The sequence below is a fragment of the Sardina pilchardus genome, chromosome 2, assembly GCF_963854185.1.
Source record: "Sardina pilchardus chromosome 2, fSarPil1.1, whole genome shotgun sequence".
Taxonomy (NCBI): domain Eukaryota; kingdom Metazoa; phylum Chordata; class Actinopteri; order Clupeiformes; family Clupeidae; genus Sardina; species Sardina pilchardus.
The window spans coordinates 44,909,077-44,931,576 of NC_084995.1; the positions used below are offsets into that span (position 1 = coordinate 44,909,077).

At 47.5% G+C, this 22,500-nt stretch overlaps 3 protein-coding genes and 1 non-coding gene across 7 annotated transcripts in view; all 4 read right to left on the minus strand.

Annotated features, from left to right (window-relative positions):
• cadm3 (cell adhesion molecule 3) overlaps positions 1-5,515 on the minus strand; it is a 60,594-nt gene extending 55,079 nt beyond the window's left edge. The window contains exons 1-2 of the mRNA XM_062530771.1: positions 5,379-5,515; positions 3,581-3,727 (exon numbers count right to left, since the gene is read on the minus strand). Coding sequence (XP_062386755.1) covers positions 3,581-3,671 — 91 coding nt within the window. The 5' untranslated portion in view covers positions 3,672-3,727; positions 5,379-5,515. The remainder of the gene's footprint in view (positions 1-3,580; positions 3,728-5,378) is intronic.
• A 2,306-nt stretch (positions 5,516-7,821) lies between these two features.
• trnar-ucu (transfer RNA arginine (anticodon UCU)) lies at positions 7,822-7,895 on the minus strand. Its single transcript has one exon. It is a non-coding gene; the product is annotated as a tRNA-Arg (tRNA).
• Positions 7,896-11,818: 3,923 nt separating this feature from the next.
• Positions 11,819-18,356, minus strand: sdhc (succinate dehydrogenase complex, subunit C, integral membrane protein). The gene is made up of 6 exons (XM_062530773.1): positions 18,264-18,356; positions 16,516-16,575; positions 15,613-15,714; positions 15,219-15,280; positions 12,456-12,619; positions 11,819-12,083 (listed from the first exon to the last, which is right to left on the minus strand). The coding sequence occupies exons 1-6, from the start codon at positions 18,278-18,280 to the stop codon at positions 11,979-11,981; spliced, it is 510 nt and encodes a 169-aa protein (XP_062386757.1). The 5' UTR covers positions 18,281-18,356; the 3' UTR covers positions 11,819-11,978.
• A 2,216-nt stretch (positions 18,357-20,572) lies between these two features.
• atp1a2a (ATPase Na+/K+ transporting subunit alpha 2a) overlaps positions 20,573-22,500 on the minus strand; it is a 44,925-nt gene continuing 42,997 nt past the window's right edge. For all 4 annotated transcript variants that reach the window (XM_062530775.1, XM_062530774.1, XM_062530776.1 and 1 more), the window contains one exon: positions 20,573-20,913. In XM_062530775.1, the coding sequence (XP_062386759.1) occupies positions 20,885-20,913 (29 nt within the window). In that variant the 3' untranslated portion in view covers positions 20,573-20,884. The remainder of the gene's footprint in view (positions 20,914-22,500) is intronic.

Below are 22,500 nucleotides of genomic sequence, written 5' to 3' on the forward strand. Positions count from 1 at the left end.
GAGAGAGAGAGAGTAGAGGGGGATAAAGAGAGGAGAAACAGAGAGAGTATGGGGATAAACTGAGAGTCCAGAGTTGATCTGTATCCAGTTTATTTGTATATCTAGTGTATCTGTTTATCAAGTTGATTTGTATATCTATCTGTATCCAGTGAATTTGTATATTTAGAGTTTATCTGTTTATCCAGTTGATTTGTATATTTAGAGTTTATGTGTATCCAGTTTATTATCTAGAGTGTATCTGTTTATCCAGTTTATTTGCATATCTAGAGTGTATCTGTATATCCAGTTTATTTGTATATAGAGTTCATCTGTATCCAGTGGATTTGTATATCTAGAGTTTTCTGTATATACAGTCATATGTCCATTCAACACAGCGACCAGACAGGTATTTGTCCCTCTGTATCCTACCAAGGCCAGAGGAAGCCTTCTCCACAGGTCACACAAGGCCTCCTTATTGTGACCAGGACACTTGAAGCCTCCCGCCCAGACAATGTGAAGCCTCCTTCCTAGGACTCTTGATGCCTCCCACCCAGACCATGTGAAGCCTCCTTCCTAGGACTCTTGAAGCCTCCCACCCAGACCATGTGAAGCCTTCTTCCTAGGACTCTTGATGCCTCCGCCCAGGCTGTGTAAAGCCTCCTTCCTAGGACTCTTGAAGCCTCCCGCCCAGACCATGTGAAGCCTCCTTCCTAGGACAGTGTCCTCCCCAGGCTAGATGAAGTGTCCTCCCCAGGCCATATGAAGTGTCCTCCCCAGGCTAGATGAAGTGTCCTCCCCAGGCTAGATGAAGTGTCCTCCCCAGGCTAGATGAAGTGTCCTCCCCAGGCTAGATGAAGTGTCCTCCCCAGGCTAGATGAAGTGTCCTCCCCAGGCCATATGAAGTGTCCTCCCCAGGCTAGATGAAGTGTCCTCCCCAGGCTAGATGAAGTGTCCTCCCCAGGCCATATGAAGTGTCCTTCGTAGGCTAGATGAAGTGTCCTCCCCAGGCTAGATGAAGTGTCCTCCCCAGGCTAGATGAAGTGTCCTCCCCAGGCTAGATGAAGTGTCCTTCGTAGGCTATACTGAGACAGAGCCACATGGTCTGCACATGGTACGCATGACGCAAACCTCACCATCAGCCCAGTCACCACACGGAACTCAGCGCAGAACCCAGTGACCACACGGAACTCAGCGCAGAACCCAGTGACCACACAGAACTCAGCGCAGAACCCAGTGACCACACAGAACTCAGCGCAGAACCCAGTGACCACACGGAACTCAGCGCAGAACCCAGTGACCACACAGAACTCAGCGCAGAACCCAGTGACCACACAGAACTCAGCGTAGAACCCAGTCACCACACGGAACTCAGCGCAGAACCCAGTGACCACATAGAACTCAGCGCAGAACCCAGTGACCACACAGAACTCAGTGCAGAACCCAGTGACCACATAGAACTCAGCGCAGAACCCAGTGACCACACAGAACAGACCGTGTCTGCAGACTGTGTGTGGTCAACAAGCACACATGCATGAACTGCCCGTTCTCACACACTGGACCGGCCTCAAGAGAACCTGTGACACGCGTTACTCATCCTGGAGGTGCTACTACTGTACACAGCTCCCTCAGTATGGGAATAACATAGGACCACATGGGAATAACATAGGACCAGTATGGGAATAACATATAGGACCAGTATGGGAATAACATAGGACCAGTATGGGAATAACATATAGGACCACATGGGAATAACATATAGAGACAGTATGGGAATAACACATAGGACCACATGGGAATAACATAGGACCAGTATGGGAATAACATATAGGACCACATGGGAATAACATAGGACCACATGGGAATAACATATAGGACCACATGGGAATAACATAGGACCAGTATGGGAATAACATATAGGACCACATGGGAATAACATATAGGACCAGTATGGGAATAACATATAGGACCACATGGGAATAACATAGGACCAGTATGGGAATAACAAATAGGCCCAAAATGGTGGACAGTTTGGTGGCTAGCTGGGAGGAGAGCCAGGATAGATCCACAGCATCTCATAGCTGACAAACTGTACTGTAGGTTATTGCAGCTAGAGGAGTGGGGTGTATTTGTTAGCGTTGGTCGCTATTGCTCTTTAGATAGAGGAGTAGGGTGTTATGTTAGCGTTGGTTGCTAATGCAGCTAGAGGAGTAGGGTGTTATGTTAGCGTTGGTCGCTATTGCAGCTAGAGGAGTAGGGTGTTATGTTAGCGTTGGTCGCTATTGCAGCTAGAGGAGTAGGGTGTTATGTTAGCGTTGGTCGCTATTGCTCTTTAGATAGAGGAGTAGGGTGTTATGAAGTTGCAGAGAAAGCTACAGTCTTACACTAACACACACACCTCTAATAGAAGAGCCCACCAAACACTATCCTACACACACATCTACCACCAGAGCTCACCAAACACTATCCTACACACACATCTACCACCAGAGCCCACCAAACACTAACACACACATCTACCACCAGAGCCCACCAAACACTAACACACACATCTACCACAAAAGCCCACAAAACACTAACATAAACACACATCTACCACCAGAGCCCACCAAACACTAACATACACACATCTACCACCAGAGCCTATCACACAACACTGCCTTCTACTCATCATAGCACACACACACACACACACACACACACACACAAACACACACACACTTAATCCAACTAGAACAGAGACACACGGAAAGAGGGTGCCAATCTGCCTCTCTATCTCTCTGTCCTCTATCCAGCCCATCCCTCTCCCTTCCTTCTATCTGTCTCTCCATTCCTCTCTCTCTCTCTCTCCCTTCTATCTGTCTCTCCATCCCTCTCTCCATCCATCTCTCTCTCTCTCTCTCTCTCTCTCTCTCTCTCTCTCTCTCCCTCCTATCGGTCTCTCTTATCGGCCGGCTAGTGTCTAGGTTTCCCTGGCAGAGTGGGCGAGTTTGAGGCTGAATTAACATTACATTCCAAAAAAACTGACCTCAGGCACTCTCTCACACACACACACGCAAAGCAAAGCAGAGTAGTTCTCTAAGGTCCCAGCCATTAGGATTGATCCCAGTGCTCCCAAGACCCCATCTCTCTCTCACACACACACACACACACACACACACACACACACACACACACACACACACAGAGAGAGAGATAGACACACACATATGCTGTGAGGCCCAGCCTGTCACATCTCAGGGTTTAGCCCAGTCTCACACGCTGAGCCTGGGCCAAAGGGTGTCTCTAGTCTCCTGAGGACACAGTTCGCTGCCCACGTTGCACTGTGTGTGTGTGTGTGTGTGTGTGTGTGAGAGAGAGAGAGAGAGAGAGAGAGAGAGAGAGAGAGAGAGAGAGAGAGAGAGAACAAGAGCCTCACAACCTCAACTTCAAACAGGGCCCAGCAGAAATTCCGTTGGAGTTCAAGGGGGAGGGGAGGCTCTCCTGTGCCTCACGAGCTTATTAACGGCTCCGTGATTCTCTTGTAATAACATAACATTTTGAAAACACGAGTCAAAGGAGGGAGGGGCAAAGGAGTTGGGGCCTGAAAGGAGGGGGGTCTTACCGAGCATCTCGTTTCCACGAACCACAGCTATGACAAGCACGAGCGCGCTGAGAATCCTCACAGCGGCGCGCGGGAGTGACGGGGATGCCATGGTTAGCACGAGACTGGGTTCTCCGTCTGTCCGGATCTCCGAAATCCTCACGAGACCTGGGGTGATGTGGGCAAAATTATCTTAGTGAGGAATGCATACACACACGCGCACACACACACACACACACACACACACACACACACACACACACACACACACACACACACACAGCCTACAAAACTTGCCAAATGCTCCGATTGGTCGCTGTGTGCGGTTGGTCGAACACACAAGATTGAGCATCGTTACTCGCGCTGCCCTCAGAGATCTCATCGATCTGCTCGTGTCAGTGCGTTACTGTGAGGTGACGCAGCGATCGAACCTCGGTTCAGAAAAAAGGCTCGCCTACCTCCATTTAACCTCCGAGAGAGACCGGCCGAGGCGATTATAACCTCTCTAATGAGCGGACTACACACGCGCTTGAAAATATCTTTGAGGAGCTAAGAGAAAGAAAGATGAATGATTAGTCAGTTCACGGCGCTTCGCTTCTGTTCTCTTTCTGCCACATCTCCCGATTTGACCGCACGCGCAGGACGGTGCACCTGTCGGCTGTCGCCCGCTGAGAATTCACCGCGCGCAGCCTCGCACGTCACGTGCGGAATAAACAGTCCTCTCTTCTTTTTCTGGGAGAGAAAGAATAAATAGACCCAGTCTTCTCGCGAGCCCCACACTCTCATTAAGTCGTTGGCGCGCGGCGCACACCCCTACGGTCTGCTCGGTGGAGTTGTTGGGGGACTCTCTCGTGCACTCCCGCCCTCCTCTCATTGTCACGGCAGTGGCATGAGACAAGGCGATGAGCCGCCTGCGTTTCTTTTGCGGGACAGGGCGGCTCGTGGGGATTATGCGATGCACGCAGCTCACCCGCGTGTAGCTTACTCTGCGTTGTTGTTGTGGCTCAAGGGGGGCAGCTGCGGCTACTGGTCGACAGGCCGGGTCAGCGCTCTGAACACACAAGTCTGAATCGCGCGTCTCAACGGCAGTGCGCTCTCGCTAATGACCGGAAAGGTGCTGATATACCTGCTGCAACAGCAGCGCACCCATAGCGGCGTCGGTGAGGTGCCGCCCGTGCCTGGCTGGCGCCGCCTCCTGAATTCACAGACACATACGTATAAGCTACACACACACACACATATTTTCTATCTGCCTCACGCGGTGTTTATTTTCCTTGTTCTTGTCTTTCTCCGGCAGAGGTAACCGATGCAGACGGGACAGAAGCAGAGCGCGAGCCTGGCAGTATGTAGTGCAGGCGTCGGGGGTCTGAATAGGAGCAGCGGGAGGGAGGGGGAGTGTGTGTGTGTGTGTGTGTGGAGGGGGGAGTAGCGTCCAGCCCAATAACAATGAAAATAACTGCTCTTTCAAACAATCTCGTCTGCGCCCGCGATTGCAGCCCCCGGTAGCGATAATAACGGTCGGACAGCCGATCTGCGCCTGACAGAAACACACATTCCAGGACATGCACGAGCCCTCTCATATTTACATCACTGACAGGTGTCTCCCTTCAATAAAAGCGCGCGGACGCAAACAACAATAGTAAGCTATCCCACTGTGTAGGTGTTGGTTCGTGTGTATGTGTGTGTGTTTGTGTGTGTGTATGTGTGTGTGTGTGTGTGTGTGTGTGTGTATGTGAGCTCGACTGCGAGAGAGAGAGACAGAAAGAGCGAGAGAGAGAGAAAGAGAGAGAGAGGAGGGACGAGTCGTGTTTATACACACCGAGATATTCTCGTCAAAGTCCGCACGCTGCGTCAGGTAGGTGCTCCTCAAGTCGCGCGCTGGTCCCCGTGCGATGTGTCTCTGTGGCGGCCTGTTTCCTCGCTCGCGCTATCTGTCCTCTGGCTTCGTGTTTTTTCTCGCCGTTTTCCTCTCCTCGGTACGGCCACCGCTCGCTCACTGCAGCAAAAACAGTCTGTCTGAACGACAGGAAGAGAGGGAGGGAGGAGAGAAGAGGGAGGGAGGGATGGAGGGAGGGGTTGGCGTGCGGGTCGGAGGGGGAGGGGTGGGGATTTTAATACGATTTGGCCCGTACCATTTCAGTAACAGGGCCAGAGCAAACTGCCCGAGAGAGAGGGAGGGAGGGAGGGGGGGGCGGAGGGAGGAGAAGGAGGTGGGGGGGTTGTTATAAACTACCAATAATAATAATAATGATAATAATAATAATAGTAATAATAATAGATGGACAGACAGATAGGTTGTTATCCCAATATTTCATTGTTCAAATTCCATATCGTTGTTACTGCTGCTGCTAACTGTGTGGGTGTGGGTGTAGCCCATGTGTGTGTTTGTGTTAATGGTGGAAGTGGGGAGGGGGACATTGCCAGCTTCTCGGTTGACAGCACTAGGTGTGGTCTGCCCGTGAATAGAATCCTCGCGCGCCGGTCTCGGGAGACGATGGAGGGTGTCCGGGATCCACGAGGGAGGGAGGGAGGGGGCGGCGGCGATTTGCCGGGGGATTAAGGATTAGCCTTGCACGCGGATTACGCGCCGTTTAGTGTGGGGACGGGCACGAGCGAGCGGGGTTAAAACATGGACGGCCGCGCGAGGGGCTCCGTCACCGTACAGCAACAGAGCGCAGCACGAGGGGCGGACAGGGCGGGAATCAGGAATCGGAGAGGCTGAACAGACCACGCGCCATCCGCCCCTAGTGTGCGCCTGCTGCTGTCAGCCGGATCATCAAGAGTTTGAGTTTGAGCACAACAAACCTTAATCTATTGTAAGAGGACACATGGGCTATTTAAAGTTGTTATTTTTATTTATTTTATTTCTTCTGTTTCACGGACTGGTATTTGAGTGTGTTGTCGGATCAGTGCTTCTGACAGCTGGAAGCAGCTGCTCTCGCGTAACTCTGGCACTCCAGAGTTGCGAAATAAGAACAACTCAGCCTTCAGTACCGAACATCGACCATATGTTTAGGATGGAGACTCCAATTGTATGACAAATCTGCCAAAGCAACCGTATCACAATCGAGCCACTGATTCACACCACCTGCCTTAACCACAGATGGACATTAGCCAGCTGCCTAAACCACAGGGCACATTTACCCCGCATTCAGTCCTACAATGTGATGCTCCTCCATGTGTGGTCAAATGCCCCTGTGGTAAAACAAAAAAAAGAAGTAAACTCTTTATACTCATCATGAAAAACCTCGGCCAATTCATGGTCTTGCTGTTTTGCAAATAAGAAAAGCGCGTCAGCTATGATGAAGTCAGGCTACATGCTTTGTCTTTGTTTTAATCCCCCGCGGTAGTGAGTTCTGAGTGCTTCTCTTTGGTTTAGAATTCTTAGAGGCTGGTGTTGATAACGCACGCGGCAGGAATGCACCTGCTGGCCTTTAGCCGGCACTGCACGCGAAGCAGGTATTCCGGTATTCCCAGAAAGCGCGGCAATTACATCACCGCCAGCCGGGAACAGCGCAGCCTCAGGATCCGGACGTTACTCAACTATCCGCCGCTACTTGCGAGGATAACGCGAGCGAGACAGGCGGGAAAATATCGCATGCCCCAAATAAATGAGACGGGACGCAGCTGATTTCACACAGCCGCTCCTGTCTAAACTGAAATATCATCGTTTATTCCAGTCTCCCAGTTTTAAAGACGCGTTGACGTCATTCTCTGCAGAGTGGAGGGTGGCAACGTGGCTGGTCGCCCGTGACCTCCGCTCGAGACGTTCTTTCCCTCTCTGTATTCGCTCCCGCAAGATGATGTGTGTTAATGTGTGTGTGTGTGTGTGTGTGTGTGTGTGTGTGTGTGTGTGTGTGTGTGTGTGTGTGCACTCGCTATGGTTTTCAGGAAAGCAATTCGGTGGGAAGGGACGGGACGGGACACATCCTCCTCAGAGGTTCACTCACCATCCGCGTATTTTTGCACAACAACAACAATGCAGTAGCCTATCCCGTCATTAAACTAGTGGCTTGTAGCATAGCGTGGGCCAGGCTGCATTAAATCATTATGAGCTATTAGTATCACCATACAGACACAAGATTACAAAATAGCCTACAACGTTTCCCATAAGCCCAATTACGGAACTCGGTCATATTGGTCACGCCTTTCCTTTTAATGTAGACTCTTTCTGCCGACACCATGCGCCAGAATCCAGTATAAACCATGTTCAGGACGGGAACATCAAAAAAGCCAATTCCCAGTCGGAACTTTCCAGGACTCATCTCTGCCGGGACTCGAACCCGGAGCCTCTGGATTAGAAGTCCAGCGCGCTATTCCATTGCGCCACAGAGACTGAGCCACCTGACTGCCGGAAAAGGGGGTTTACATCGATTTCATCCGTATCCTCTCAGCATCTCACAGCATCAGGACCAGACAGCTCTCACTGAAAGTACCGCATATAACCACTAGGGGGCAAGAGACTGCTAGACATTGCGCAAGCCAATATGGCGCACAGTCGCATTAGGCTACGAGCGACATAAAATGATGGTACGATTAATTCACTATGGAAAACACGATAATTAATTGAGTATGAATTGCTTCATCGTATCCTTCTGGGTGGTGATAGACATCGAGGCTACATATATCAGAGGGGTTATGGGTTAAAGCATGCCCATGGGCTCAGACGGGCTTCTCTGAGATAGCCTACACTAAATGCTACCCCAGTAAAACCAGAAGTCCTCCTGTTACATTTCCACTTAAGTAGAAGTACACAGTACTTGCCTTCAAAAGTAAAAGTCCTGAAATGTAGGCCTACAATGACTATTGTAAAATGATTGGACACAGGGATTCATTGAACTTTTCTCCTAGTTATGGTGACATCAATATTGTGAAAAGGGGTCAACAAGGTAGCCTACATGTAAGTATTGAACAGTAGACTATTTTTTTTCTAAGAGAAACTTAGCTGACACAAAATGTAGTGGAGTAAAAAGTAATACATTGCTAGGAATGTAGCCTGGAGTAAAGGTAAGAAGTTTAACAGAATTGAAATAGTCAAGTATCAGATAGGCTACGTGAAAAAGGGACGGGTTGACATAAACATGAAAACAACCAATACATAAATAAATAAATAAATAAAAACTCAGCCTACTGGTGGGGGTGTCTGACAGCCTCCCGTTCCTGGAGCACACGCTGCTATCACGAAAAGTTCAGAGTGAATCCTCCGAGGATACAATAGCCTAAGCCTACTCGCTGAGCCTATTACAAAAAAGTGCGGTAAATTACAACCGCTCAACTATTAACACAAAGTATCAAAACGATTAACATGCTTAGCTAATTCAACAAAGTTTAACCAAGAAAAATAGCAAAGTAAGAATGCCAGCCAGCAGTCTTTTGGAAAGCGAGGAGAGAGAGAGACATCTAAAAAAAAAAAAAAAAAAATGCAGCTTTAGTCACTCCGTGTCAGAAGGGTGAAAATTGGGAGAGATAGGCCCAATCTCCACCTATAATAGGGACGGAGCAGGCTGAGAGGAGCACGAGAAATAGGCTATTCAACGTCAACCAAATATAGGCTTGAATCAATCGTAGGGTTGGTCAGCACCATCCAAATTTGATTGTTCGAAGCTCTATCTATTGTCGTCCACGAACATCAGTCTCATGCCATTATTGTGTAAAACCTGCTCTATCCAGAAGTCATGTTTTGCTCTTGCTTATGAGCTGCTGAAACTAGTGTTCAAATGAATGGCATGGCGTTCAGTGTAGCTCTACTATTCAGTTAGTTGGAGACTCGTAGGTCTTCGGTTATTATAGAAGGCGAATTTGGTAGGAAAACACCTCCAGGAGTAAACTAGGCCACTGACAGGCAGCATGTTCAGTTCAATAGCCTTGAACTGTTTTCTATTGCACGTTCCTCATGGAGTTCTTTAGAGACTTGACTCACATGTGAATTTAAGTGACATCCCATTCTTAATCCAGGGCTTAGTATGACGTTGGTCCACTCTGTGCAGCTATAGCAGCTTCAACTCTTCTGGGAAAGCTTTCCACGAGGTTTGGGAGAGTGTTTATGGGAATTTTTGACCATTCTTCCAGAAGCGTATTTGTGAGGTTTGACGCTGATGTTGAAGGAGGAAACTGGCTCTTAGTCTCTGCTCTAATAATTCATCCCAAAGATGTTCTGTTGGGTTGAGGTCAGGACTCTACGCAGGCCAGTCAAGTTCATTCACACCAAACTGTCATCCATGTCTTTATGGACCTTGCTTTGTGCACTGGTGCAGTCATGTTGGAACAGGAAGTGGCCATCCCTAAACTGAGTTTGGCCCCTTAGTTCCTATGGGTGCCTCTCATGCAGCGTTTATACGTCCTTTCTCGCTCCTCGATGCCTCGATCCTCACTGATCTACATAAAGAATGATGGGGGGGAAACAATGGGATAGTCTATCCAGTGTTAGTTATAGATCAGTGGGAACGACCCTCGAGGATCGAGGAGGCATGTTGAGAGGCACCCAGTGAAAGGACCACTGACCACAAAAGATGTTGGGCAACTTCGTGGGAACAGTTTGGGGATGGCCACCTCCTGTTCTAACACAGATGACCTTGAGGTTCTAATAAAGACGACCTTGAGGTCAATATCAAAGCACCCTGGGCTTCCATAGCACCTCAGCAGTGCCACAGGCTGATTGCCTGCATATCACACTGATGCAGTCATTTGTGCAAAAGCAGCCGACCAAGTATTGAGCATAATAACTATAAACTATTATAGTTATATAAAATATTTTAGAGTAGTCAGATTAGTTCATTTCTTTTCAAAAGGTCATCATTTCTGGAGAACATCCTCTTTATTCTAATATTTTTGAGATACTGATTTTTGATTGTCTTAAGGAAAGACTCCCTTTTTGAAATAACTTAAGAGAAAAATCGAAATGTTTGAGTCCTACCTCTGTATACCAACCGTAGCGAAGCTCCTACAATAGAGCTGATGGGCTCTGGATAGGCAATAGAGCTGATGGGCTCTGGATAGGTAATAGAGCTGATGGGCTCTGGATAGGTAAGAGAGCTGATGGGCTCTGGATAGGCAATAGAGCTGATGGGCTCTGGATAGGTAATAGAGCTGATGGGCTCTGGATAGGCAATAGAGCTGATGGGCTCTGGATAGGCAATAGAGCTGATGGGCTCTGGATAGGTAATAGAGCTGATGGGCTCTGGATAGGCAATAGAGCTGATGGGCTCTGGATAGGCAATAGAGCTGATGGGCTCTGGATAGGTAAGAGAGCTGATGGGCTCTGGATAGGTAATAGAGCTGATGCGCTCTGGATAGGTAAGAGTGTGGGCAGGGTCACGTCCAGGGTTATCACTTCCTGGGGTCATCACTAAACGTCCTGAAACACCCTGCAGGCCAATAACACCTGAGTGCTGAAACACCCTGCAGGCCAATAACACCTGAGTGCTGAAACACCCTGCAGGCCAATAACACCTGAGTGCTCGCAGGTCTCTCAGGTTCTATCTCTGAGCAGAGGCCTCACCCCTCCCATCACCACAGCCTGCTCATTTCCCTCGGGAGAGATAAAGCATCTCTAACTAGGATACCTCTCTACACTCTTAAAACATCTCTAACTAGGAAACCTCTCTACACTCTGTACCCATCTCAGGATAGATAAAGCATCTCTGACTAGGATACCTCTCTACTCATCTCAGGATAGATAAAGCATCTCTAACTAGGAAACCTCTCTACACTCTGTACCCATCTCAGGATAGATAAGGCATCTCTAACTAGATAAAGCATCTCTAACTAGATAAAGCATCTTTACACTCTGTACCCATCTCAGGATAGATAAAGCATCTCTAACTAGATAAAGCATCTCTACACTCTGTACCCATCTCAGGAGAGATAGAGCATCTCTAACTAGGATAACCGGAGCCTACTGTTACTAGACCAGCCCTTCAGTCAGTTTCCCAGGACACTCTCTCTCACACACACACACACACACACACACACACACACACACACACACACACACACACACACACACACACACACACACACACACACACACACACACACACACACACACACACACACACACACACACACACACACACACACACACACACACACACACACACACACTCTCTCTCTCTCTCTCTCTCTCTCTCTCTCTCTCTCTCTCTCTCTCTCTCTCTCTCTCTGGGGTGAAAAGAGGAATGTGGTTTTACGAGTTGTGTGGCATTTTACTGGTCAAGCAGAAGGCCACCGCTATGGAAACAGATGCCACACACTGAAAGGTTCCGTAGAGATATATAGAGAGATTTATTTATTAATTATTTATGGAACATCACTTCAACGACACAGACAGACAGAACACGCTCCTGGGGCCCTCGGAGTCACAGGCAGGCCTTAGCGATGGAGGCGGGGTCACAGGCAGGCCTTAGCGACGGAGGCGGAGTCACAGGCAGGCCATAGCGATGGAGGTGAGCACGGACACGGCACACACCACGTAGCCAGAGCGGTACACCTCCGGGATCTTAAAGCCCTTACCTGTGTCCCACATCTGAAACACACACACACACACACGGAGAGAGAGGGAGAGAGAGAGGGAGTGCAAGAGAGTGAGACATGGGAAGAGGGGAGAGAGAGGTAGTGAGAGAGAGAGAGAGTGGGAGAGGGAGAGAGAGAGGGAGTGTGAGAGAGAGGGAGTGAGAGAGAGTGAGTGAGAGAGAGAGAGATGGGGAATTAGTAGGGAGGGGGAAAAAAGAGACATGTGAAAATCTGTGATTGTGTGTGTACCTGTGAGTGTGTGTGCTTGTGTATAGGTCCTTGTGAGAGTGAGTGCATTTAAGGTTAAACATTATGATAACGTGTGTGTGTGTGTGTGTGTGTGTGTGTGTGTGTGTGTGTGTGTGTGTGTGTGTGTGTGTCTCACCAGGTGGCGAATGCCGTTGCAGGTGTGGTAGGCCACGGGGAAGGCCAGGGCGAACTTGGTGAAGGCCAGGAACTGCGGGCCGAACGCCAGAGAGTGGATCAGGTCCAGGTAGTACGGGTAGTTACCTGGCAACACCAGCGCCGCCACCGCAAACAAAGAGATGCCTGAGGAGGAGAACACACACACACACACACACGGACGCACATGCACACACACACACCCATGGACACACACACACACACACACGCAGAGAAGAGCAAGTTAGAGTAGAAGTGGAGAACAAGAGTGGGCACATATAGAAGTGTGTGTGTGTGTGTGTGTGTGTGTGTGTGTGTGTGTGTGTGTGTGTGTGTGTGTGTGTGTGAAAGAGAGAGTGAGTGAGCTGTGTGTGTGTGGAGGGAGAGGGACAGAAGATCATTGACTGTGCTGTGGTATCATTGAACAGCATCCTGGGATGCACAGTCGTCTGTCGTCATGCCAATAAATCTGGCCAATCCCAGTCAGCGGAGAGACCGGGGGGGCGGGAGTAGACAGACAGACTACAGGGTCATACTCTCTGAGTCTGGGTCTGTGTACACACATACAGATAAGAATACCATTTATGGAAAATGATTCATGGCCTTTTTAAAAAATCAATGGAGATATTTTTATTTGAACTCACAGCTCTCGTTAGAATATCTCTCCCTCCTCTCCATCCTCTCCATGCCTCCTCATTGATTCTGGACCACCTATTTAGCAGCAGTGTGATTCTGGACCACCTATTTAGCAGCAGTGTGATTCTGGACCACCTATTTAGCAGCAGTGTGATTCTGGACCACCTATTTAGCAGCAGTGTGATTCTGGACCACCTATTTAGCAGCAGTGTGATTCTGGACCACCTATTTAGCAGCAGAGTGATTCTGGACCGCACCTATTTAGCAGCAATCCAGGTTTTGAGGCAGAAATTACTCTGGCCTTGAGCATGTTTTGACGGGTTGAGGTCTGGACTCTGGCTCGGTGTGTGTGTGTGTGTGTGTGTGTGTGTGTGTGTGTGTGTGTGTGTGTGTGTGTGTGTGTGTGGCTGATGTTGATATTGTTCTGTGTTAACCATTTCTTGCCTTGATTGGCTGTATGTTTTGGATCATTGTGTGGTTTAATTGTCCAGTGCTGCCTATTGGGGCAGGTCTCAGCACACTGCCTATTGGGGCAGGTCTCAGCACAGCGCCTATTGGGGCAGGTCTCAGCACAGCGCCTATTGGGGCAGGTCTCAGCACACTGCCTATTGGGGCAGGTCTCAGCACACTGCCTATTGGGGCAGGTCTCAGCACACTGCCTATTGGGGCAGGTCTCAGCACACTGCCTATTGGGGCAGGTCTCAGCACAGCGCCTATTGGGGCAGGTCTCAGCACAGCGCCTATTGGGGCAGGTCTCAGCACAGCGCCTATTGGGGCAGGTCTCAGCACACTGCCTATTGGGGCAGGTCTCAGCACACTGCCTATTGGGGCAGGTCTCAGCACACTGCCTATTGGGGCAGGTCTCAGCACACGGCATCATTGAGGTTCAACGCTTCTATTTGTAATGCCAATCTCAGGCCATGTCCCCGGGTCAAAACAATCTTCATCTAAAGACTAAGCTGAACTCTGCCCAGGTGTGCTCTCATAAAGACTAAGCTGAACTCTGCCCAGGTGTGCTCTCATAAAGACTAAGCTGAACTCTGCCCAGGTGTGCTCTCATAAAGACTAAGCTGAACTCTGCCCAGGTGCACTCTCATAAAGACTAAGCTGAACTCTGCCCAGATGTGCTCGTCTAAAGACTAAGCTGAACTCTGCCCAGGTGTGCTCTCATAAAGACTAAGCTGAACACTAAGCTGAACTCTGCCCAGGTGCGCTCTCATAAAGACTAAGCTAAACTCTCATAAAGACTAAGCTGAACTCTGCTCTCATAAAGACTAAGCTGAATTCTGCCCAGGTGAGCTCTTCTAAAGACTAAGCTGAACTCTGCCCAGGTGTGCTCTCATAAAAACTAAGCTGAACTCTGCCCAGGTGTGCTCTCATAAAGACTAAGCTGAACTCTGCCCAGGTGCATTTTCATAAAGACTAAGCTGAACTCTGCCCAGGTGTGCTCTCATAAAAACTAAGCTAAACTCTGCCCAGGTGTGCTCTCATAAAGACTAAGCTGAACACTAAGCTGAACTCTGCCCAGGTGCGCTCTCATAAAGACTAAGCTAAACTCTCATAAAGACTAAGCTGAACTCTGCTCTCATAAAAACTAAGCTGAACTCTGCCCAGGTGCGCTCTCATAAAGACTAAGCTGAACTCTGCCCAGGTGTGCTCTCATAAAGACTAAGCTGAACTCTGCCCAGGTGAGCTCTTCTAAAGACTAAGCTGAATTCTGCCCAGGTGAGCTCTTCTAAAGACTAAGCTGAACTCTGCCCAGGTGTGCTCTTCTAAAGACTAAGCTGAACTCTGCCCAGGTGTGCTCTCATAAAGACTAAGCTGAACTCTGCCCAGGTGTGCTCTCATAAAGACTAAGCTCGGCTGTGCATGTTTGGAGCAGAATGCTCCATGATCCGCGTCCATGATGACCAACTGATTCATTTAGAGACGGGGTGAACATTTCAACCCCCACAACACCATAGAGGAGAACAGCTACAGACTCACTCACAAGGCCTGCACTGCAAACAATAACCTGGTGCTTTTGGCGTGCGTGTGTGTGTGTGTGTGTGTGTGTGTGTGTGTGTGTGTGTGTGTGTGTGTGTGTGTGTGTGTGTGTGTGTGTGTGTACCTCCACTAAGGCCAACTCCTGTTCCTCTAAAAGTGATTGACATCACCATGGGAATGGACCACCTGCCAGACAACACAAGTAACCATGTCAACATGTTACCATGACAATGCAGATCCAACGTAGTTTCATCACACACACACACACACATATATATGTATATGGTGATGTTATACACACTCACACACACTAGACCGCCCACCCACCCACCCACGCTCACACACACACACACACACACTAGCCCAACCCACGCTCACCCACACAAACACACACACACACAAGCCCGCCCACCCACACACACACTAGCCCACCCACACACACACACACACACACACTAGCCCGCCCACCCACCCACGCTAACCCCCACACACACACACACACACACACACACACACACCTGTAGATGGTGAGGTGTGGAGACATGGGCCGGTTCAGTCGGTTGTTTTTGACCCAAAATTTATTCATCTCCTCCTTTGCTGTTGTTCCCATGGGAACGGCACTGGTAAACAGAGCATCGGAGAGAACAGATGTTTGCATAAATTATATCACACACACACACACACACACACACACACACACACACACACACACACACACACACACACACACACACACACACACACACACACACACACACACACACACACACACACACACACACACACACACACACACACACACACACACACACACACACACACACACACACACACACACACACACACTCGACTTACTGCAACCATGCGTGGCTAATTAGACAACTCCAAGGCTTGTATGCACACACACACATCCCACACAAACACACAGGCACAGAAAGGACACTATTCTCTACAGAATACACAAATATACACATACACACACACACACACACACACCTCCTGAGACAAACCTAAAATACACAAGATGTGCACATCTACATGCACCAATCTACATGCACCAATGTACACGCACACGCACACGCACACGCACACGCACACGCACACGCACACGCACACACACACGCACACACACACACACACACCTCCTGAGACAAACCTAAAATACACAAGATGTGCACATCTACATGCACCAATCTACATGCACCAATGTACACGCACACGCGCACGCGCACGCGCACGCGCACGCGCACGCGCACACGCACACGCACACGCACACGCACACGCACACGCACACGCACACGCACACGCACACGCACACGCACACGCACACGCACACGCACACACACACACACACACACACACACACACACACACACACACACACACACACACACACACACAGCAGCAGCAGCAGCACTCACTGTCTGTAGAGGACTCCAAACTGACAACGGGACACGTACAGGCCCGGTCGGGCAATCGACCTGTAAACACACACACACACACACACCCTTGGGTCCCACTCACTTTTAAACAAAACTGTTCATGTATTACACTGTAACTAATCCCACTCGTTTATTACGCTGTAATGCGCTCCCTGTGTAGTTTGGTAGCCTCACGTTGGTATTCTTGGCCAGTTACGAACGTAACCTGTGTAGTTTGGTAGCCTCACGTTGGTATTCTTGGCCAGTTACGAACGTAACCTGTGTAGTTTGGTAGCCTCACGTTGGTATTCTTGGCCAGTTACGAACGTAACCTGTGTAGTTCGGTAGCCTCACGTTGGTATCCTTGGACTGGCGGAAACACTCTGGACCATCCAACTTCCCCGACACGCTCCACTCCTCCCCCCGGACCACTGGACTATTCACCCAGCAACACTTTTCATCAGTGGACTATTCACCCAGCAACACTTTTCATCAGTGGACTATTGCTCATGTTGAGTACTGCACCCAGCAACACTTGTAAACACTTACTCTTTTCCCTTGTTCAGTTGGTACACCAGTTTGTCCAAAGCGACTTATACACGAACTTACACACGAATTTACACACAGACTTACACACAGACTAGCTCAGGGTCGGTCCCTGAGCTAGTCTGGGTTTAGTGCCTGCTTGCACAACGGGGACAGCCAGGAATTGAACCCTCAACTTTCCCGGCTACTGCTTGCTAGCCAGGCCACTTGGCCACTACGGCACCACTCACTAGCTCTGCACCTATTACACATGCACACATTCCCTTCAACAACTTCGGCTTTACACTTTTACACTTTTAATTGTAGAGACAAGATCACAAGGCAGCAATTAATAATATGTGCTAAAGAACACAGCACTTGCTTTCATTAACATTATAGACTGAGAACAAAGCACCCGGCCAAAGTTCGGTCGGAAGTGATAAGTGACCCCTGATTGACCTCCCATACTGTTAGTTAATTAGCACTGACAGATACTACCCTGGGAATGGAATAGAATACAGTTAGACCAGAGGTCGCGATAATGTCATGAGAAGTTATGCTCCTAATCCACTGAGCTTTCAAAACACAATTCTAAAGTCGTGTTGTATGTTTGAATGTATTCAGGTATGTATTCCAGTTAAAAACATACTGACATAGTAAGTTTCAGAATACGGTTAGGACAGCATCGGAGACAGAAGCCTTAAAATAAATGTATCATTGGCTAGACAAAACGGTTGCTTTTGACTTCGATCCATACAAGCAGCTGAAAGCGACTACAACGACGGATTTCATGCAATTTGGCATTTCATATCACCTCAGCTCATGTTGACAAGTGACGTTGACATTAACACATTTAGCGGTTAGCTGCATCACACATCACGTTACGTAAACATTATTTCGGTTGCCAAAACAACATCTCTTTGAAATCGAAATATGAAAGACTATTATCAGCTGTTTAATAAGGGTACCATTTCGTTTCGGTGCACCAAAGTTGCCCACTAACGTTAGGGATCACAGACTGGCATAGACTTATCTTCTTAGCATTTGGGCTAGTCGGTGTCTTGCTATGTCAAAGGTAAATATCACTAGACATAACGTGTGAGATTGACGCACCATTAACCCCATACAACTTCGAAAAAGCAATAAATAATGATGAACATTACGTAAATGCTCTTCTATGTATGCTCAAATAAATACTTGAAACAGATGAGGATTGTACTGACCTTAAAAGCAACGCCATGTTTTGCAATGTGAGGACAGGAAGTTGTACACCGGTTATGACGAAATATTTATAATTCGTCTACTTCGGCGGCCATCTTCAGAAGGTAAACGGACTTGAAAACGGCAGAGTGGTAGGCTAGATAAAAAAACGGCCTTGACTGATATTTTTTTCACTGTGGCTGAACTGACCGCTGACCCACATTAACGGGGGGGTGTAACCTTTTCTTCTGGAAGTTCGGCATGGACAGCTTGATAGGGAAATCTGGTCATTTTTTAGGCCTAGACTAGTCTTTGACCGCTTCACTGGCGACCCGGTGTTAAAATAAACGCGTTAGGGTGCCACCAAATAGCCTACCTTTTTTTTTTTTTTTTCTCTTTTTTAATGTATTTCTCTTGGGGCATATCAGCTGCGCCAATCAACGGCAAGAAACAAAATCTCATCAATTGTTATCTCATCAATAGTTCATTTTCAATGGCCAGGGCATTCAGCGTTACAAGCAGTCATGTGACTGCAGACCCTCACCCCCCCCACACACACACACATACACCCTGATCTGTCTAAATAATCATGCAGGGGGACGGAGATACGGTCTCTCACACAGGTTATGTGATAGGCTATGTCTATGGAGTTATGTTATTCACCCCTGATATCTTAATCTCCTTGATCATACTATGGGCTGTTATTCACCCCTGATGTCTGAATGGGGCCCCTCAGTCAAATAACACGGTCATGCCGTGTTCTGATAATCATGCATGTAATTGCCATTCCTTTTCACAGTACAATGTCTTAGATTGATGGTTATATCATATTTGTAAATCTCAAGCTGTCCATTTCTTTCCACAAAACCTGCCGGAAGTCATCATTTAAAGGTGCTCTGTGATGTCATCATTTAAAGGTGATGTCATGTTACGCAGTTTCTACCATCCGCTAGCTGCAGAGGTGAAGTAAGAGGTGGGTAAACTATGAACACACACACACACACACACACACACACCAGAGGTGTAGGCTAGTGGTAAAGTGAGAGGTGGGTAAACTATGACTAAACGCACACACACACACACTCACACACACACACACACACACACACACACACACACACACACACACACACACACACACACACACACAGCAGAGGTGTAGTGGTAAAATAAGAGGTGGGTAAACTATGAATACACAATACACACACACACACACACACACACACACACACACACAGCAGAGGTGTAGTGGTAAAATGAGAGGTGGGTAAACTATGAATACACACACATACACACACACACACACACACACACACACACACACACACACACACACACACACACACACACACACAGCAGAGGTGTAGTGGTAAAATGAGAGGTGGCCCGTGGGATGATTGCGGTAAGGTGGACTGTGCCATGCGGTATGGGATTGTTCTAAAGGCGCTCAGAACATGTTTGATGATGGTGGAGGTTATTGTCCAGAGTGTGTACCAACACCAATGATACAATGATTCCTAGAGTGTTGAGTGGACATATTGTGAATGTGGATAATACTGTGTGATATGTGAAAGTTGTAATTGGTGAATGAACTCTTTTGAGAGGAGAATAAACTCTGAAAAGAGGTGGCCATAAAAGGATGAAGTGCACAATAATTCACAATACATATGAATTCACAATACATATTGTGAATGTGGATAATACTGTGTGATATTTTAATGTTGAAAGTTGTAATTGGTGAATGAACTCTTTTGAGAGGTGGATAAACTCTGAAACGAGGTGGCCATAAAAGGATGAAGTGCCAGCCCCAACCCCCCCCCCCCCCCCCCCTAGCTTAGCTGAGGTAACGCCTATGGTGTCCCTCTTCAACCCCCCCTAGCTTAGCTGAGTTAGCGCCTATGGTGGGCCCTCTTCAGTGCATTTCATTGTGGTCATCATAAGCGTGTGACCCCATGTGGTGGAATAGGTGCCCTGCCCCTCAACAAGTCTGCGCAGCCGTGGTGTACTGGTTAGGGCTTCGGGCTTGTAACCGGAGGGTTGCCGGTTCGATCCCCGACCAGTCCACCACGGCTGAAGTGCCCTTGAGCAAGGCACCTAACCCCTCACTGCTCCCCGAGCGCCGCTGGTTGGGCAGGCAGCTCACTGCTCTGGGTTGTGTGATTCACCTCACTGTGTGTTCACTGTGTGCTGTGTGTTCACTAATTCGGTTAAATTGGGTTCAATGCAGAGACCTGAATCTCCCTCACGGGATCAAAAAAGTATATATTCTATTCTATTATTCATTCTTTAACATGCACACACATAGACAGGCACAGAGAGGGAAGAATCGTCTTAATTAATTCTTTATTTTTGCAAACACGGCTCATGTATATGTGGCGTCCGTGCTGCACAGGACATTTCAAATGCAGCGTTTCCATACATGTGCCACATGACTGTGTGGAGGCAGCATTCAGGATTCACCAGCCAGGACCTTCTGACTCACTCACTCACTCACACACACACACACACACACACACACACACACACACACACACACACCCTCAGAGAGATGTTCACAGATATAGGCTGGCCTACACAGCAGTATACTGAAGAAGGGCCGGTGTGCTGATTGTTGATTGGTTGAAGGGACGGTGTGCTGATTGGTTTAATAGTATGTTTCCATCTCCACCCAGCCTGCAAAATCAAGACAAGCAAGAAGATGTGGTCATACACACACACACACACACAATAGATATCTCACAGAAAGAGGACATGGTCACACACACAATCATTTAGCTGATTTGACTCTTATTGTGAGTATGTATATATATATATATATATATATATATATATATATATATATATACTCAGTGTTGGGAAGGTTACTTTAGAAATGTAATGTGTTACAGTTACAAGTTACTCTGTTTAAAATGTAATAGTAGTGTAACTATTTGAATTACTTTTTCTGAGTAACGTAACTAATTACTTTTGATTACTTTTTGATTACTTTTCCGATTTTTGAATGATATATATAGTCCCCTAATCCATGCGAAGATTTCGGCCTTGGTCTACAGGCTGCCGAGCAGTTCTGTACAAGCGCACAAGGCAGCAAGGGCATTCAATACATGAATTAGCATCACATTTTTTGTGAGGATAATATAATGATAATCATAACACGTTTGAGGCAGGCATGTAGGCCTACACTGATGGCGCTGTAGACATGATAGAGCCTATCAGAAGGTCCCCTATCAAACTATGGCTGTGGAGGGAAACAGTTCTTTTTACACACAATATTATTTGCAAAGTTTTGCTGACAATGTTGAGATGTAATTCAAATTGTAATTTTGAAAAAATTCAAAAGTATCTGTAATTGAATTACATTTTTTTCTACAGTAACTGTAATATATTACTGTTACATTTATTTTGTAATTAAATTACATAACTCAATTACATGTAATGCGTTACTCCCCAACACTGTATATACTGTATGATGTGTGTACATATGTATAGCCTATGATATGTGGGTTAGCCACTTTGATTCGCTCTGCAAGGAGTCATCTAGTGTCAATGAGATGTTCTATTCTCTCTTTCTCTCTCTCTCTCTGAGAGTGGTCTAGGAGTTCTCTCTCTCTCTCTCTCTGAGAGTGGTCTAGGAGTTCTGTTCTGTTCTCTCTCGCTCTCTCTCTCTCTCTCTCTCTAGAGGTCTAGGAGTTCTCTCTCTCTCTCTCTCTCTCTCTCTCTAGGAGTTCTGTGTCTGTTTCTCTCTCTGAGGGCCAGATGCTCCTCGTGTAACATTTCTGCGCCCATTTCAGGCGTAACATGCGTGTGAAAACATGGGGAGGTACAGTATGTGCAAACAGGCATATGCATTCACAGGAAGATCAGCTGAGAGGGAGTGTATCGCGCAAGCACAGGGGAGGAGAAGTGCTAATAGCGATTGATTAAGTATTCCGATAATATCTATGAAAACAGCGCATGTCTATTTTGCGATGAAAAACGCGTGCCTGCTAAAATGGCTATGGCTATGGCTATGGCTATGGCTATGGCTATGGCTATGGCTATGGTTATTTAGCAGACGCCTTTGTCCAAAGCGACATACAAATAAATAACAATACAAATTAAATTAACAGTGAACAATTACAAACTAGGGAGAATAGTAATATTATCAGTAAAACAATAATTTTAAGCACTAACCTAATGAGAAATAAAACAGTGAAATGAGAATAGCAGTCAAATAAGTCACTCAGTTAATTATATATAATAATAATAACTAAAGCATGG

Excerpts from the sequence above, each read along its gene's own strand:
- sdhc (XM_062530773.1), bottom strand. Across the intron at positions 15,715-16,515 it reads TTTGGAGTCCTCTACAGACA|TGCCGTTCCCATGGGAACAA; the intron begins GTGAGTGCTGCT and ends TCTGTTTACCAG. Across the intron at positions 15,281-15,612 it reads CCACACCTCACCATCTACAG|GTGGTCCATTCCCATGGTGA; the intron begins GTGTGTGTGTGT and ends GTTGTCTGGCAG.